Below are 19,075 nucleotides of genomic sequence, written 5' to 3' on the forward strand. Positions count from 1 at the left end.
CGTGTCGCCGGTTCCTCTTCTGAGTTTCTGGGCTGCCACATGACGATCACCTGGCCTTTGTGGGTGCCTGGTCTCCCGTTTCCCAGCGTGCCCATGCGCGCCAGCCAGCTGATCAGGGCACGCGCATGTGCGGCAGGAACCAGAAGACACGCTTGTGCAGGCGGGAAAGTAGAAGTTCCATTTCCCAGCGGGCACATGTCCACCCGGGCAGCTCCTCTTCCTGGCTGTGGCCCCCAACAAGCGTGCATTCGTGGGTGCGAAATGCTCCCTTTTTGGCACTTGGGCCGTAAGGCGAGGACTACCTGTACTGCGACGGTCATAATTGCGGGAAACAGTCATAAGTCACTCACATACCAAACAGTGGGTGAAAGGGGGCCGTGGGTCGCTCCCCTCAGTGTCGCCGCAGCTTTGAACGGTCACTAAACGGGCTGTTGTAACTCGAGGACTACCTGCAATCTGGAAACTGAGCGCAGCAGGGCCTTCCCTGGGGCTGGATTTCTATTTCACCCAGAAAGGAATGAAGGGAGACCAGGATATCCATCTATTTCCAAACTACTTAGCTCTCGTCAGCTAGCCGGGTTCGAATCCCAGAAGGGGAGAGCCGGCTGACGAGAGCTAAAGAGCTTGGAAAGGGATCGATATCCTGGTCTCCCTTCGTTCCTTCCTCGGTGAAGCTGGATTCAACCCAAAAGGGGTTTGTTGCGGAAGCGGCTCCCTGCGAAGAAGGTTCCTGGATTTGGGGGGCCTAAGAAGCGGAAGCAAGTCATTTTTTTTAATGTGTTCTTCCTCCGTTTTTAACTCTTCCCTTTTTAAAATGTATTTTCTGTAAGCAGCCCGGAGTCCTTCGGGATTGGGCGGCCTATAAATCCATTAAATCAATGGGGGAAGGATAAAGAGGAGGAAGAGAAAGAAGAGAAGGGAAAGGTGGGAAGAAAGAAGGAGAGAAGAAAGAGAAGAAACTGGGGGAGGAAGGAGGGAGGGAAGAAGAGAGGGTAGTAAAGAGGGAAAGAGGGAGGGAAAGAAAGAGAGAAGGAGTGTTGAAAGGAAGGAAGGAAGGAGGGAGGAAAGGAGGGAGATTAAGAGAAAAGGAAGGAGGAGGGAAAGAGGAAGGGAAGGAGCCAAGGTGGCGCAGTGGTTAAATGCAGCACTGCAGGCTACTGCTAGATCAGCAGGTCAGCGGTTCAAATCTCACCGGCTCAGGGTTGACTCAGCCTTCCATCCTTCCGAGGTGGGTAAAATGAGGACCCAGATTGTTGGGGGCAATATGCTGACTCTCTGTAAACCGCTTAGAGAGGCCTGAAAGGCCTATGAAGCGGTATATAAGTCCACTGCTATTGCTATTGCTATTGCTAAGGAGGGAAGGTATGTGAGAAGGAGGGGGGGATCGAGGGAGGGAAAGGAGGGGGAAGGAAAGGAGGAAAGGAGAAAAGAAAGGAGGGAAGGCAGGGGAGAAGGAAGGAAGGGGGGAGGGAAGAAAAGGGTATGGAAAAGAAGAAATGAGGGAAGAGAAGAGGAAGGGAAGGAATAAGATACCTAACCTTTGATGTTTATATGATTTGATAGTATGGGAATATCTCGAAATGTAGTTGTATTGTTTTTTACAAGTTATGGATGTTGTATTTTCTTTTTACCAATAAAATCTTTTTTTAAAAATAAAAAAAAAATCAATCAAATCGATCAATAACTCCATCCCGCACTTGGGAGGACCAGGTCTCCCTGGAGGGAAAAAAAAGTGGGGGCTGGACCTACCTTTGGGTTGGGGGCTACTGGAGTCCTCCATGGACAGTTTCAGCTGCTGTATGAACTCCCCGCCATACACGCTCCTCTCCTGCCAGATGTTCAGCAGCCGTTCCAAGGGCTTCTTGCACCCTTCGTCTGCCTCCCTGGAAGCGGGGAGGAAGGGCAGAGGGTCAGGCCTGCGTTGAGCTCCGATTTAATTCCGGGTGATATTTGGAATCGCTGACCCAAAGCTTCAAAGGCAGGAAAAGGAAACGGGGGTGCCATAAAGTCCTAGGGCTGGAAGGGACCTTGGAGGTCTTCCGGTCCGACCCCCGACCCACCCTACTCTTCTCATCTGCCAACCCCCTTTGTCAACCCTGAAGCTGCCCTGACCGAGGCCATCGTGGAGGCTGCTTCAGGGATGCCACCCTGGAGCTGAGGGAGAGGGAGGGGGGGAAGAGAGAGAGAGCTGGGGTTTTGTAGCCAAAACAAAATACTTCCTCCTGAGAACCAAGGTCATTATTCCCACAGCTGGCTGGAGAGAGGAGGAGTGAAGTTCCCAAGCGACCAGAGAGCACCTTGATTGGTCCATGGGGCTGAATGTTTGGGAACAGAGGAAAAACTTTCACTTTTCATTAGTGGGAAACTGTGGGAACCTTTAGAGTGGGGTTTCACCAGCCTGTGCCAGTAAGATTTATCTCCAAATAAAACTGTCCTTTGAGGAATCTACCTGCCTCGGAGTTCTGTTTGCTATGGGTGTATTACTTGGCACCTCTGTGAGGGGTAGAGCACTTAAGACAGTGTTTCTCAACCTTGGCAACTTGAAGATGTCCGGACTTCAACTCCCAGAATTCCCCAGCCAGCGAATGCATTCGCTGGCTGGGGAATTCTGGGAGTTGAAGTCCAGACATCTTCAAATTGCTAAGGTTGAGAAACACTGCAATAACAACTGCAGGGATTCATGAAAAACGTGGCAAGAACCGTCTGTAAAATGGGGCTAAGCTCACTCAACGTGTCTCGTTTGGCAGCAGCAATTATGGTCATAAGCCGAGGACCAACTGTAAACGTGCAGCCCTCTTCTCGATGCCTTGGGTGACATCCATCCTCAGCCTACAATCCCCAGAGATATGGAGGTGCCTGCTTGGGGAAGCCCCTTCCAGAACCTGCTTTTCCTCATCTTTCCCATGATCCATACCTCCCAACGGCCGATAAGATCCCACAGGGTGGGCCTCCTTAGGACGCCGTCAGCCGGACAGTGTCGGCTGGGGGGCCCCCGGAGGAGGGCCTTCTCTGTGGCCACTCCGACCCTGTGGAATCCCACAGAGGTCCGGACCTCACCCACCCTCATGGCCTTCAGAAAAGCTGTTAAAACCTGGCTTTTCCGGCAGGCCTGGGGCTGCTGACCTTATTATGTAGGGTCCTGCCCTGATCAGAACGTAAGTGTGTTGGAGAATTTTAAATCTTTATTTTTATTTTGTTTATTTTTTTCTTTTCTTGTTTTGTATGAGCCGCCCGGAGTCCTCCGGGATTGGGCGGCCTATAAATTTAATAAATTCAATTCAATTCAGACAGCGTCCAGGCGGAAGGCCTCCTCCTCCTCCTCCTCCTCTAAATAATGTCACACGAGTCTTTAACTAGCTCGTAATATATTAGCTGCCAGGAAAGAACACGGAGGCGCTCGGTTTATAGCTTGCCCCACAGTGAGGGAAGAGTCACCCAGTGACAGATGGAACGAGTCAAGCAGAAAGACAATCTGGGAAAGAGAGAGAGAGAGAAATATCTGATAAATCCCCACCACTTGGGATGCTGACCTCTCTTAAAAGCCTGTTCAGATACAGACGAGGCTTGTGGAATATCTGACATAACGACACAGAACTGCCAACTGGGATCTGAAGGAGGCGTACGGCTATTTCTAGAGGGGACGATTGGCGCTGCCAGGCATCCGGCCGCTGTTCTCGAGTCTCCAAACGTGTCGAGGAGGCGAATTTGCCCAGGATCTGAAAATATTTGGCGGTGCACGGAAAGGGAACTGAAGTGCGGTTGTGTGAAGCGAGGCCTTTTGTGACGCCCGGCCATTGTGTGGGCACGAGAGGGTTTAGCCGCTGTGTGTCGATTGCTGTCTTCTAGGGGGTTCTTTTTCCTGCGTCAAATGCGTCTTTCTTCTCTGCTCTCCCGCAATTTATTACATTTCTTTGCATCGCAAAGAATGAAGCTATAAATACTCCGAGACATCGTCTGGACCCGCGGCGGCCACTGCGCCTTTCCCAGGAGAAGAATTGTGCAAGTGGGATGCGGTCACTCACCATCTAGACTAGAACTCACCCTCTCCTGGTGATTGGCCCCAAATCAGCCAGCTGGCTTGAAGGCTTAAAGGCGGGGAGTGGAACTCCTCCTGGTGATTGGCCCAAAGTCACCCAATTGGCTTTCATGCCGAAGGCGGGACTAGAACTCCCCATCGCCTGGTGATTGGCCCAAAGTCACCCAATTGGCTTTCATGCCGAAGGCGGGACTAGAACTCCCCATCTCCTGGTGATTGGCCCAAAGTCACCCAGCTGGTTTTCATGCCTAAGGCAGGACTAGAACTCACAATCTCCTGGTGATCAGCCCAAAGTCATCCAGCTAGGTGTTCTGCCTAAGGCGGGACTAGAACTCACAATCTCCTGGTGATTGGCCCAAAGTCACCCAAACTGGTTTTCATGCCTAAGGCGGGACTAGAACTCACCATCTCCTGGTTTCTAGGCCAGCACCTTAACCACTTGCTCTTAATTGAAGTTGGGAAGGAAAAGAGCTTTAATCTAAAATGTGGAAAACATAGAAAGAGGGGAAACAAAATGGCAGAAAAAGAGGTAGGGGCCCAGGAAGTCTCCCGTTCGAATTTTTTAACATTTTTCTTGCTGACTGGACCAGTGTTTATCCCAAGTACAGAGAAGGCACCTTGGTACTCAACGCTTTGAAACTCATCGAATTTGATACTCAATGCAATTCTGACATGAAAGTGTTGTGCTGGTGCTCACCCGTTGCTTGGTACGCAACGCACAAGCTGGAACTTGTCGGTGTGGGCTGCCTCGTGACTCACTCCATTGTTCCTTATGGGAAAAAATCTGATTGGCACGCATCATTTTTGGTATTCAGCGCTCCTTCCGGAATTAATCGACCATGGGAACTGAGGTACCAGGGTATGTTTAAACCAGGGGGCCTCAAACTACGCCCGCAGAAGCCATTAATCTGGCCCACGCGGGACCACGACGCTGCCCTGCCCACATCACCCTGCCTACCCACCGGCCCCCACCCACCTTCTGGAAGCCGGGGAGGCCAAAAACGGGACTCGAGAGGATGAAGACCCTGGGAATGTGGTTGGAACAGGAATGGATTTCCAGGGGGGGAAAATTGCAGACTACAGGAACCATTTGCACCCCTCAGGTGACCCCGAGGACACAGGCAAACCTCCAAGTGGCCTCAACGACCCTCTAAAAGGATGCAAAGGACCAGCTGTCTGCAAGGATAATCAATCCTTCCCTTCCCCACTGTCGATGCAGAGCTGAAGAAGCTCCTTGGATGAGAAGAGAAAGGTCTTCAAAGAAAGAACGAGAAAGCCCAGTTGCCTCTGGAAAAAACCACCTTTGGGACACAGGAGACATGATATTTCAGCAGCAGGAGAAGGCAGCTTGAGGCTGCCTTCCGTTGAAGTCGTTCCATGAAAGGCACCGAGGCAAATCTGACATCCAGCAGCCGACGACACACAGAACAGACAAGGCAGGAAGGCATGGTACCTACCTGGCCACATGTGAAAAAGCATCCACGAGCACCGATTCGAATTCCTTCGTAAACTCGGGTCCCTTCTTTTTACTGTTCTGGATGACATCGTTCGCCAAGTATAGGAAAGTCAGTTTCCTACTTGATTTGGCTGGCAAAGGAAAGGAAGGGAAAAAATATATCTAGGTAACACGACATTGGAACTTGCCTCTCAGATTTCTCGTATTTGCAGGTGTTTGGAAACTGTGGTATTCTTTTTTTTTTTTAACCACCGTGTATTGATCTCCTGCCTGGAATCTGATAAAGGAGATGGCCTAGAATCCATCCACATATGTTTTATTGATAAAGGGCAGGACAAGAAGCAATGGGTGGGAACTAATCAAGGAGAGAAGCAACTTAGAACTGAGGAGAGGTTTCCTGATAGTTAGAACAATTAATCAGGGGAACGACTTGCCACCAGAAGTTGTGAATGCCCCAACACTGGAGGTTTTTAGGAAGAGATTGGATAACCCTTTGTCTGAAGTGGTTTAGGGTTTCCTGCCTAAGCAGGATGTTTGACTAGAAGACCTCCAAGGTCCCTTCCAACTCTATTATTCTCTCTCTCTCTCTCTCTCTCTCTCTCTATCTCTATCTCTATCTATCATCTATCTATCTATCTATCTATCTATCTATCTATCTATCTATCTATCTATCATCTGTTATATTTGTGCTGATAAATAAATAAAGGGAGACTAGTATAGATCTATTTCAAGCTATTTAGCTCTCATCAGCTAGCCATACCCTTACTGGGAATCGAGCCTGTGCTGTATTGCCTCTAAGGCAGATGTGTTAATCATTGAGCCACAGAGCTCGACTCCTTATCAGCCAGCCAGGGTGAAAGGTATCTATTTAGATTTTACAACCCCCGGTATGCCCAAATATGGGAGGAAGATCACTACTTCCATTCTCTGTCCTTCGGCTCGTCACCTATATATATATTTAATAAACATAAAAAACTCAATATGAACAGTGTGTTGTGTATAATTGGTTTGGAATAACAAAAAGGTAATAAACATAGTAGTAATCATAATATGCATATCGTTGATAATGGTCACATAGTAATATTGGCATTAGCTTATCCATAGCAGAAAAACATTTATTATATGATTAATCATTCTCTTAATCTTCTTCATTTCTAACCTCTGTTTCTGTTACATAATACATTGAGGGGACAGAGAAAAACCGTCTCAGAAACAGACTGCCTTGTGGCTTTGATTTAACCAAGGTCTCCGAGGGGGTGGTGGTGAAATCTGAACAGGAACGTGATCTGCAGTTGGAGTGACATTACAGAGGTTCAAGAACGTCACGCGGCCTCCTTCGAAAGAGGAAAAGTTTAAAGGCCCAGGAAAATGAAAACAGCTAACCTGATGTCATAACAGTCTTTATTTATTTACCATCTTTACACGATGCCCAAATCTGCAAAGACGAATTTTCAAAACCACAATTATGCGAACGGCAGGTTGTCCTTCAGCTTGCAATCATTCATTGACTGACCTTCCAAAGTTACAATAGCGATTGGGGGGGGGGAGAGAAGTGATTTACAACCACTCCTCACACCGACAACAGTTGCGGCACCCCGAGGGTCACGTAATCAAAATCCAGGCGCCTGCTGGGCAACGCTGCATGTATTTACGATGGCTGCGGTGTGCCAAGATCGCAGGATCCCCATTTGCAACTGGGCCAGCCAGCTTCCAAGAAACAAAGGCAATGGGGGGGAGCTAGATTTGCTTAACGACAACATGATTCACTTAACAACTCACTTAAAAAAAACCTATACCTCTGAGGACCATTTGCAATGAACCAAATACAACGATTTGGAATGCGACGGATTTTGTTTGTTTCTGAACCCAAGCAGGATAGGAACGGTGCAGAGGGAGGGGGAAGAGGACATTTTAAAGGGGGTGGGGCTGCCACAAAGAAGGCCTGTCACTCAGCCTGTGCCCATAAACGTTTTCTTGGGGTGGGGGAAATGATTGTTAACTGACCGTGTCTCAATATCCTAACTCAGGGTTTCTCAAATGTAAGCAACTTTAAGAGGTTTGCATTTCAACTCCCATTATTCCCCAGCCAGTGTTGCTGGTTGGTGCCAAATCTGTGTGTGTGTGTGTGTGTGTGTGTGTGTGTGTGTGTGTGTGTGTGTGTGTGTGTGTCCCCGTCCGTCCGACTGCATCAACAGAGAGATAGAATCAAGATTACAAGAAGCGATAGTACCATTTTTTCAATACTTTGGTAAGACCATCCTTAGAATCCTGCATCCAGTTTTGGTCGCCACACTATAAAAAAAGATGTGGAGACTCTGGAAAGAGTGCAGAGAAGAGCAACCAGGATGATGAGGGGACTGGAGGCTCAAACATAACAATGAACGGTTGCAGGAACTGGGCCTGGCTAGTCTAGGGAAGAGAAGGACCAGGGGAGACAGGAGAGCATCTTCCAATATTTGAGGGGCTGCCCCAGAGAGGAGGAAGGGGGTCAAGCTATTCTCCAAAGCACCTGGAGGCCAGACAAGGAATAATGGATGGAAACTGACCAAGGAGAGATTCAACCTGGAAATAAGGAGGGATTTTCTGACAGTGAGGACAATCAACCAGTGGAACGCCTTTCCACCAGAGGCTGTGGGAGCTCCATCAGTGGAGGCTTTGTAGAAAAGACATTTGTCCAGAATGGTGTAGGCCAAGTCTCTTGTTCAAGCAAGGGGTTGGACTAGAAGACCTCCAAGGTACCTTCCAACCCTGTTATTCTAAAATTACCACTGAGGGGTCCTAACCCATAAAGGGCCATGGGATTTCTAGAAGCACATAGACAAGTGGGAAGTTAAAGCCCACCCCTCTCCTGGATAAATGAAACATCCTGGAAAATATTGAAAAAGGCAGAATATTATAATTTCCCTGGATCAGAAATGGAGAAACGTGTTTTGAGGCAGGAAGAAGACTCCCTCCTAATAGCCCCCTCCTTTGTCAATTAAAAGGCTTGAGCCAGTCTATTCTACATAACAAAGACCTCCCCCTTCCGCTCCAGGGTGATGGGATTAAGGCATGATAGGATTAGCCCTTTACCCATCTCACCCCAGGGCACCTGGGAAGAAGCCATGCTCAACCAAACCTGGACTCAAAACACAGCCTAGAGAGTTCCCCCTGGGAGTCTGACAACCAATCAGAATGCAAGCTGAAGATCAAAGGCCAGAGAGGGGATAAAACCTGGGACTTTCAGCATCTCTGTCCCTTTTCTTCTTCACCCAACATCTGGAAGCCTCTGATCCCCCCTTTTCTGTCCAGGAGCTCAAGCCTTGTGGTCCTGTCCACCATCAAACCATCTTTCCAAGCAGCCTCCGTGTTTCCCCCCACTTGGAGCTGAACCCAGAAGGGCGTCTCTCCCAACAGACATGAACCCCCACAATAGGCTATGCAAGAGGCCAGCCGCCAGCCCAAAAGAGGAGAAAAAGACCCCCGAGCCCCCCTCCAGCCATCAGCACTCAGATCAGCATAGGTTAACTCCAAGGTCAACTTCAGACCAACAATCAAGGAAGCCATGTCCCAATCAAGAAACTGTCAGAGCCATCAGTAAAACAGCCCCTCCAAAGGATCTCTCAGACCGCCCCCCCCCCCAACACAGACACCAGGATATAAATTGTCAGCAAATCACACTCCTTACTAGCACTGATGATGTTCCCTAGTTGGGTCATGAAACATCTGCAAGAAAGCAAGAAAGCTCAGAGAGCCCCAAGGATCCCACAGTTGTTGTTGTTGTTCTTCTCCTCCATCTCCCCCTCCCTTTCCTCTCCTGCCTTCCTCCTCCTCCTCTTCCTCAAACTCCACTCCCGCCTAGTGCTGATGATGTTCCCTGCTTAGGTACTGAAACGCCTGCAAGAAAACCACCAAGCTCAGAGAGCACCAAGGACCCCACAGTCCTCCTCTCCACGATTCCCACTCCCTTCCAGCAGTGATGAAGTTCCCTGTGTGGGAAGTTATCATCCAGCCCTCTCCCAGAGAAATGAAATATCCTAGGAAATATTGAAAAGGCAGAATATTTCTCTGGATGTGAAAAGAAAGAAACATGTTCTAAAAGACAGAATAGTTGCCTGTAGCTTCCTGCCCATCCCCCCTTTGTCAATGGGCCATTGAGAAGGCCAGGCTAGCCCACTTTACATGATAAAGACTTCTCCCCTGCAGCTGCAGGGGGAAGGGATATTACTCAACTCTCCACATGGCATCTGAGAACTCATACCTGGGTTCAAAACAGCCTAGAGAGTAGCCCCCTGCATGGCACCATGGGAGTCTGACAACCAATCAGAATACATTTCTTACACAGGAACAGGAAACAGAGAGGTGGGACTAAACAGGGTATAAAAAGCCTAGCAAGCCCCTCCCTCAGCCCTTCTCTTCTTCTCCACCAACATTGAAGCATGTGATCCCCATTTTCTGTTCAGGGCTCAAGCCATGTGGTCCTGTCCACCAATAAACCATCTTTCCAAGCAGCCTCCATGTCTCCAGTGTCTTCTTCCCCACTTGGAGCTGAACCCAGAAGGACATTTCTTTCAACACCTGGTTGGGTCATGCAGCGTCTGCATGAAAACAATCAAGCTCAGAGAGCACCAAGGACCCCACAGTCCTCCTCCAAGTCCCCTAGCACTGATGACATTAGCTAGTTGGGTCATGAAGCGTCTGCATGAAAACAAGCAAGCTCAGAGAACACCAAGAGCAGCAACAATTCAACCCTGAGTTACAAATAGTCTCCTTTAAAATCCCCCCTCTCTGAAACCGGCCTTTCTCGTTAAAGAAAAGCCTTGGATTCTTCCTGAACTTTCTTCTTCTTTTTTAAGTGTACTGGAGCTGCAGGTAGGGAGAGCTGGCAAGGATCAGAGACGCCCCTCTGCGTGGCTTTCAGCTGGAGCGTGGGAACGGCAGCATCTGGACTGCGTTCTTTCAAAAAGAGGCCGCTCACTGTAACACGGACACACACGGAGTGTCAAAAGTCTTTTAAAAGCCGATCAAGCAGGTTAACAGACAAGGGCCGGGGCCGGGGGGGCTGTTCTTCGGCACCCGAAAGGCGGCTGGAGCAGAGGGGCAGCTGCAGGGGAGCCACTGAGGGGGCCGACTGGCACACACGGGGGGGGGGCATTCAAGCGGAGGAGCCGGCAGGGCACAGTGGCAAAGCAGCCGAAACGCACAGCTGAGGACGGCCCCGTTCAAGCCTCGAGGTTGGCATATTTGCAGGCCCACAAGAGTTGGCAAGATGATCTGTTTTTTATTAGGGATCACAAAAGAAAAATATGGCAAAACTGGATTATATTTAAGGCTGCATATTTTAATGGCGGCAAGACTGGTTTTTGCACAAAAATGGAAAAATAAGGAGAACCCCCCCCCCCCTCGGAACAAGAAATAATAAATAAGAGACTGACGTGCGCAGAGATGGACAGGCTGACTCTAGAGCTCAAAGACGAGGGAGAAACGGAAGATCACGAAATCTGGGACAAATGGTACCGATGGTTAGAAAGGAGGGAAAAAGTTGGGACAGAAAAACACAGACAAGCTAAGAATTGGAAATTAGGGTATTAAGAATGTGTGATAGGAAGGAATCGGATATGTATCTGTATGGCTAGTAATTATATAAAAGAAAGGATCAGCGGACAGGTAATCTGACTGATTGCACATACCTACGTAATGGGTATAAAATGTAATTGTTGTGAGATCCAATCACTAATTAATTTGGACCCAAATTAATACAGGAATTGGGTGCATTAGATCTAGGCCAGTGTTTCTCAACCTTGGCAACTTGGAAGATGTCCGGACTTCAACTCCCAGAATTCCCCAGCCAGCGAATGCTGGCTGGGGAATTCTGGGAGTTGAAGTCCAGACATCTTCAAGTTGCCAAGGTTGAGAAACACTGCTCTAGGCTCTCTAGATCAGTCAAATTCTTGAGTGGAAGACTACACTGCAGGGCAGGTTGTGCAGCAAAGAACTAATTAAAAGAGACTATTTGTTGCTCAGGATTGAACTCTATGGGCTTTGATGCTCTCTCAGCTCACTTATCGAAGTGGATACGGTAACCTCATCCGGGATAGAAGGGAGGGGGTTGCAGAGAGGAGGAGGAGGAGGAGGAGGAGGAGGAGGAGGACCATGTGGTCCTTGGTGCTGAGTTTGGCTCTTTTCTTGCAGATGTTTCATGACCCAACCACGTAATCTCATCAGTGCTGGAGGAAAATATCTCAACATCCAGGCAAATAAGAGCTGCCACTTCCCCCAATCTAGAGCCAGAACAAGCCTCACTGGGGCAGCTTCTTCTGCTCGATCCCACCTCCATGCCAGCTGCAAGGACTGGCGCCAAGCAGCAGAGCGGAGTGAAAAGTTATCAGCAGGCAGCAGCCACGCCATGACTGCTCAAAAGGAGGTTTATCTCCTATAACGGCAGCTTATGCCGGGCAAAGTGCGGCCGAGGCTTTTGGGAGGAAGGGGCTGCTCTGGGCACCAACATTTCAGCTGAGGGAGGAAGACTAAGAAAGCTTCATTTCTGCCAAACGCTCCAGGGGCTTCAGAAATCATGGGCTGGCAAAGCCAACAGTATTACATAATCATTTACTATCGGCCTCCATGTTAAAAACAAGACCTAAAGCCCAATTCATGGACTTATTGCAGTGGTTCCCAAACTTGGCAACTTTAAGACTTGAAGTTGAACTTGAGTTGAAGTCCACAACTCCCAGAATTCTCCAGCCAGCAGAGGTGAGCTGGCTGGAGAATTCTGGGAGTTGAAGTCCACAAGTCTTAAAGTTGCCAAGTTTGGGAACCACTGACTTATTGGAACATTTAGGAGGTATATAAACGACGACCAAGGATATCAGGACGGAGAAAGAAAATATCTCTCTTAATTGACCTCATTTTAATAGTTGCCAAACACCATTTGTTCTTTTTTAACATAAAGCAGAGGGCTAATTGGGGAGGGAGATGTTAAGGGGGGTGGTGGTGTCTGCAGTTGTTCAAATCATACTAACGGATGGGGCCCTAATAGTATTAGCAGCCCACTTCTCTGACAGCGTCTAGGGAGATTCTCCATCATCTAGGTCAGTGTTTCTCAACCTTGGCCACTTGAAGATGTCCGGATTTCAACTCCCAGAATTCCCCAGCCAGCATTCGCTGGCTGGGGAATTCTGGAAGTTGAAGTCCGGACATCTTCAAGTGGCCAAGGTTGAGAAACACTGATCTAGGTCCTGGTTGTCCCAAAGGGGCTTTTTTCCAAAAGGTTTTTCCTTGAAGACGTTTCGCTTCTCATCCAAGAAGCTTCTTCAGTTCTTTGAGAATGGAAGAAGCTTCTTGGAGGAGACGCAAAATGTCTTCAAGGAAAATCAAAGTCCGGTTGAAAAAAAGCACCCTCGGCACACCTCTCTGACAGCTCTCTGCTCCTTGGGTAAGCAGAACCACCCCAAACGCAGAGGCCCACAGGATCAGGAGGCCAGAGAGAGACCTATGGAGTCCTGGCTGCTCTCTTGAGTGGGTGGCTTTCTTACAGGCCTTCCCTGAGCCAACTGTGCTGATGATGCCACCCAGCTGGGTCATGAAACGCCTGCGAGAGAAACAAGCAAGCTCAGAAGGCCCCCACCAGTTCAACCCTGAGCGGCAGAAATTCTCTTCTACTGCCATCGCATCTCCACCTGTTTTACGCAGGTGGGAAATCACCTGCCTCCGCTGTCTTGTCGCCCTACGCGGCCCAGGGCCATAGGGTTGGAATTGGCTGGCCTAATGCATCCATGAAAGAAAGGAAGGAAGGAAGGAAGGAAGGAAGAAAGGAAGGAAGGAAGGAAGGAAGGAAGGAAGGAAGGAAGGAAGGAAGGAAGGAAGGAAGGAAGGAAGGAAGGAAGGGAAGAATTTTAATTTTGTATTAAAATGAGTAACACTCAGATGCCACACTGTCCTTGCAATAATGTCGATGTATATTTAAGAAAAAAACTTTATGCAAGAAAGAAAGATGGAAGGAAGGAAGGAAGGAAGGAAGGAAGGAAGGAAGGAAGGAAGGAAGGAAAGATGGAATGAAAGAAGGAAGGAAGGAAGGAAGGAAGGAAAGAAAGAAAGAATTTTAATTTTGTATTAAAATGAGTAACACTCAGATGCCACACTGTCCTTGCAATAATGTCGATGTATATTTAAGAAAAAAACTTTATGCAAGAAAGAAAGATGGAAGGAAGGAAGGAAGGAAGGAAGGAAGGAAAGATGGAATGAAAGAAGGAAGGAAGGAAGGAAGGAAAGAAAGAAAGAATTTTAATTTTGTATTAAAATGAGTAACACTCAGATGCCACACTGTCCTTGCAATAATGTCGATGTATGTTTAAGAAAAAAACTTTATGCAAGAAAGAAAGATGGAAAGAAAGAAGGAAGGAAGGAAGGAAGGAAGGAAGGAAGGAAGGAAGGAAAGAAAGAAAGAAAGAAAGAAAGAAAGAAAGAAAGAAAGAAGAAAGAGAAAACTGCAGAATCTCCAGCAAGAAAAGGAAGCTTTATCTGAAGAACTCAGGCAAGTTACAACGGAGAGATGTCACCTAATGGCTCCCAGAGCAGAGCCCAGGCACCAAACCCTTTCACTGTTCACAGGTGGCCCCTGATCATCTCACCTGGGAGCGAAACCGTGGTCTGGGGCAGCCAGTGACCGAATAGACACGCGAGACGTGGCTATCTCTGTATCCTGTACTGGAGGCTGAGCAAGCACATTTCAAAGCTGTTTTTTTTTAATCCATTTCCATTTGTCCCTACTGTGGCAGTTCTGAAAAATCTCACACTTCACTCTTCGGTCCACAGTGGGAACGGTGCTTGTGCTGCCTTCATTTCTGGGAACTCTTTAAATAAACACACAGGGCATATCCCCTCCTCTCTATCCGTATTACTTTCATATGCGTGTCCCAGGGAGGACAGGCAGCTCTACTGGTTTTCTGCAATCTTGACACTTAAAAGTGTGGAGAGATTCTCCGCCATCCAGGCCACGGCTGTCCCAAAAGGGCTTTTTCAGGAGGCAACTGGACTTTCTGGGTTTTTTTCCTTTGAAGACATTTTGCTTCTCATCCAAGAAGCTTCCTCAGCTCTGAATGGATGGTGGGGAAAGGTTCAAGGACCCCCTAAAAGGATGCAAATTATCAACTGTTTTCAAGGAATGTAAACCCTTCCATTCCCCACTATCCGGTCAGAGCTGAAGAAGCTTCTTGGGTGAGAAGCGAAAAATAGTCCCCTTCGGGGAAAAGGGCGGCATATAAATGCAATAAATTCAATAAATTCAATCTTCAAAAGAAAAAAAGCAAGGAAGTCCAGATGCCTCCTGAAAAAAAAGCACCTTTGGGACAAGCTTGAAACTTAGAATAACTTTATTGTCACTTTGGATGTATACCGATCGCCATGCCTTAAAATGAAATTTCACTGCCTGCAGCTCTCCATGGGTCACCCACCTCCAATATGCACCACATAAACATGGCAAAAATAAATACAAAATTATGTATATTCCTTCTAAAGCCAAGCTGTTTCAGGCCAGCTTCCCATAATTTGAATTGTTTCTCCCTTCATTCTTCATTCTCGCAGCCTTGCTGTTTTACGGGAGGTTTTTTTTTGGGGGGGGGGTTGTTTTCTATGGATTTTCCCAGGGCAGCCACTGACTGTCATTTTTTATTGTGGCAGCCTACAAATCTGCTTAAGAAACAAAATAAGCAGACGAAACAGAGAGGAACCTGCTCTCTGTCAAAGGAAACTTCCTTGCCTCAGAGTTTCTTTGGGCTCTAAGCACGTATGCAGGTGGTCCTCGACTTACAACAGTGACCGTTCAAAGTTACCTTGGGACTGAAAAAAGTGACTTATGACCATTTTTCGCTTATGATCTTTGCAGCATCCCCACAGGCATGGGACTTGCATTCAGAGGCTTAGCAACCGACTCACATTTATGACGGACGCAGTGTCCCAGAGTTACACGATCCCCTTTTGCGACTTTCTGACAAGCAAAGTCAACGGGGAAGCCAAGATTCACTTATCAACCGTGTCCCTAACTCATCAACTGCAGTGGTTCACTTAACAAATGAGGCGGGGAAAGTTGTAAAATGGAGCAAACACACGTAACAAATTTCTCACTCAACAACATAAATTTTGGGCTCAATTGTGGTCGTAAGTTGAGGACTACCTGCATTATGTCCTACCTGAAAAAAGGGCTTATGACCCAGATCAGAAATTCTGATGGTCACCTCCCTACAATCACATGACTGCATCATTTGGTTTCGCTTAATGACCAGAGCTTTCACTTAACAACCATGATATTCACGTACGACCACAGCATTCGCTTAATGACTGCCAGAAAAAAATGTGGCGAAATAGATTAATCCCATGACCGATCTGTTTTACAACCATTACAACTTACGATTGAAATTTGGTAGGCTCCGTTACAGTCGTAACTGGAGGACTCCCTTCAATGAATGACCAAGCGTTATACAGAAGTGGAGAAAAATTGTGTACCTCGACAGAATGTTTAAGGAAGTGGGGAATTCAAAAAACAGCTGTGTCTCCACCTGTGTGCTTTGGATTGTGTTGTTACGCGCAAATGAGTCGGGAGAAAAGCTGGATGCCGTTGTTGGAATAGGCTACGAAGGAGGGGGAGGAGGAGAACAAAAGATGGGGCCAAGAATAAATGGGGCCTGAGGGAAAAAGAGGGAATTCAAAAGGAGCCCACTGAGATGGCGGCCTAGCCACAAGCGGAGGGGAACTGAGAACGGAGTGTGATAATTGAGAGCTTCAAGGAAGGGAAGGGAAGGCGTGAGAAAGGAGGAAGAGAGAGAGAGAGAGAGAGAGAGAGAGAGAGAGAGAGAGAGAGAGAGAGAGAGAGAGAGAGAGAGAGAGAGAGAGAGAGAGAGAGAGAGAGAAAGATGGCTTAAAGAATAAAAGGCAATGCAGGGCAGTGGCAAGTGGGCAGGATTGGCAAGAGTGGCCAAAGCCCAGAGGGATGGGGAATGGCACTGGTATGGATTAGCTTTTATTCCCCATCTTTATTTCATGCCTTTTGGTTCTGGGTCCTGATTTCTTGCTCTGTGTTTAAGCCGGCCGATTAGATGCACAAGGTCAGGGCTGATTCTGACCGACCACAGAGGTCGGAGTTGGGCATCTAGAATAGAAGAACAGAGTTGGAAGGGACCTTGGAGGTCTTCTAGTCCAACCCCCTGCTTAGGCAGGAAACCCTACACCAGTGGTGGCTAACCTTTTTGTCGTTGCGTGCCCAAAGTGCGCACATTCACATGTGACAGTGTGTCTACACCCATAATGCAATGTGTGCACGATCCCGCGCATAGCCCCACCCCTGTACATCTGCTCGACACCGACCCCCCACGTGCCCCACCTGTGGGTGTGTGACCCCCCTCCACACTCCCACACACCCTGCGTATGTGCCCTGCCCTTCCTTCGCCCTGTTTTGGCTTCCAGGTTGGTGCAGGAGGCCTTCCAGGCCCAAAATGGGGTTTGGAGGGGGGGAGCATCCCCCCTGCCCCCTCTTTTGGGCTTGGAAGGCCTCCTGCACCAACCTGGAAGCCAAAGCAGGGCATGAGGGCACGGCATGAGGCCGCAAAAGGCAATGCAAGCGGGGATCCCCCCCATGCATGCACCCCACCCTCTGCGCATGCACACACACGTGGGCCCCCACAGACGCGGCAAAGACCTGAACACCAGCTGGCCAGCAGGAGGTGCAGGCACCTGTGTGGCGGAGCTGGGGGGATGGCTGGTGTGCCCGCAGAGAGGGCTCCACATGCCACCTGTGGCGCATGTGCCGTAAGTTCCCCATCACGGCCGCACACCAGACAAATGGATGTCCACTCTCTTCTTAAAATCTCCCAGTGTTGGAGCATTTCCAGCTTCCAGAGGCAAGCAGTTCCACTGATTAATTGTTCTGTCGGGAAATTTCTCCTTAGGTTGCTTCTCTAGAATGTAACTATGGCAACTCTACCACCCGTGCTCTTCAACTGCCAAAATTTCTGAGCCAACGGGGCACCCAACGGCACCCACCTGCTGGCTTGATGGTGTGGGAAATTGTAGATCACAACATATTTTGTTCCTTTATGCTGTTCCCAGCATCCCTTTAGCAATAGCAGTTAGACTTATACACCGCTTCTTAGGGCTTTCAGCCCTCTCTAAGCGGTTTACAGAGTCAGCATATTGCCCCCAACAACAATCCGGGTCCTCATTTCACCCACCTCAGAAGGATGGAAGGCTGAGTCAACCTTGAGCCGGTGAGATTTGAACAGCCGAATTGCAGAACTGCAGTCAGCTGAAGTAGCCTGCAGTGCTGCATTTAACTCACTGCGCCATCTCGGCTTTAAAACAATAACCTAACCTACAAGGGACTGAGAATCCACCTCTCTGTTAGATAATTGTCGTTCGAACTAAGCCAAACTAAGTTAATCAAGTACATACCAAAGTGGTGGGGGGGTGGGGGGGAGAGAGAGAATGTTTTACTCAAACTTCCTCAAATGGATTACCCAGACCTAATTCCCATATCAAAGGGCAACCTCTGTAAACACAAATAGTTTATATTAAATTGGTCTCCCAGCGGAACCGAATGTTCACAAAAATAAACATCATACTTCCACACCTCTCAAGGGCCACCCTAGAACAGGGGCTCTCCAATCTTGGCAACTTTTAAGACTTATGGACTTCAACTCCCAGGATTCCTCAGCCAGCTTTGCTTTCTCCGCCATCCAGCTGCTGGTTCTCCCAAAAGGGCTTTTTTTCAGGAGGCAACTGGAGTTTCTGGGTTTTATTTTTTTCTTTGAAGACGTTTCGCTTCTCGTCCAAGGAGCTTCTTCAGCTCTGAATGGATGGTGGGGAACGGAGCAACGACCCTCTAAAACAGGGTTTCTCAACCTTGGCAACTTGGAAGATGTCCGGACTTCAACTCTCAGAATTCCCCAGCCAGCGAATGCTGGCTGGGGAATTCTGGAAGTTGAAGTCCAGACATCTTCAAGTTGCCAAGGTTGAGAAACACTGTTGTAAAGCATTCTCTCTCCTGCGGTAACCTCCGAATATTGAGAAATATTTGCTTCTCTCTAGGCCAGTGGCATTCGCTGGCTGGGGAATTCTGGAGTTGAAGTCCAGACATCTTCAAGTGGCCAAGGTTGAGAAACACTGCTCTAAAAGGATGCAAATGATCAGCTGTTTGCAAGGAATAGGAATCCTTCCACTATCCTGTCAGAGCTGAAGAAGCTTCTTGCATGAGAAGTGAAACGTCTTCAAAGAAAAAAAGAAGAAAGTCCAGCTGCCTCCTGGGAAAAAAAACCCTTTTGGGAGACGTTCCAGAGGTGTTACGGCCCGACCAACAGACAACTGGCTCACGTGATCAAACGTGGCAAGAGCTTGGCAACAAGCACATGCTCACAACAGTTGTGGCTTCCTGGGGGGGGGTCACGTGAGCACTATTTGCAAGCTTCCCGGCCTCCTCCCGAGGAGAAAGCCGGGTTTGTTTAACGACCACGTGACTCGCTCAACAGCCGCAGCGATTCGCTTCACAGTCACGGCAAAAAGGGATCGTCCAATCAGGCGCAACTCGCTTCACTGCCATGCTTAGCGATGTAAATTCA

The 19,075-nt window shown here is 48.4% G+C and overlaps 1 protein-coding gene across 1 annotated transcript in view; it reads right to left on the reverse strand.

Annotated features, from left to right (window-relative positions):
* RPRD1B (regulation of nuclear pre-mRNA domain containing 1B) overlaps positions 1-19,075 on the reverse strand; it is a 34,810-nt gene that overhangs the window by 14,282 nt on the left and 1,453 nt on the right. Inside the window, exons 2-3 of the mRNA XM_087720675.1 lie at positions 5,494-5,623; positions 1,750-1,883 (exon numbers count right to left, since the gene is read on the reverse strand). Of these exons, the coding sequence (XP_087576801.1) occupies positions 1,750-1,883; positions 5,494-5,623 (264 nt within the window). The remainder of the gene's footprint in view (positions 1-1,749; positions 1,884-5,493; positions 5,624-19,075) is intronic.

This window comes from Thamnophis sirtalis, unplaced genomic scaffold (assembly GCF_051295495.1).
Source record: "Thamnophis sirtalis isolate CommonGarterSnake01/CBP01778 unplaced genomic scaffold, rThaSir2_p1.2 scaffold_7, whole genome shotgun sequence".
NCBI classification, from domain to species: Eukaryota; Metazoa; Chordata; class Lepidosauria; order Squamata; family Natricidae; genus Thamnophis; species Thamnophis sirtalis.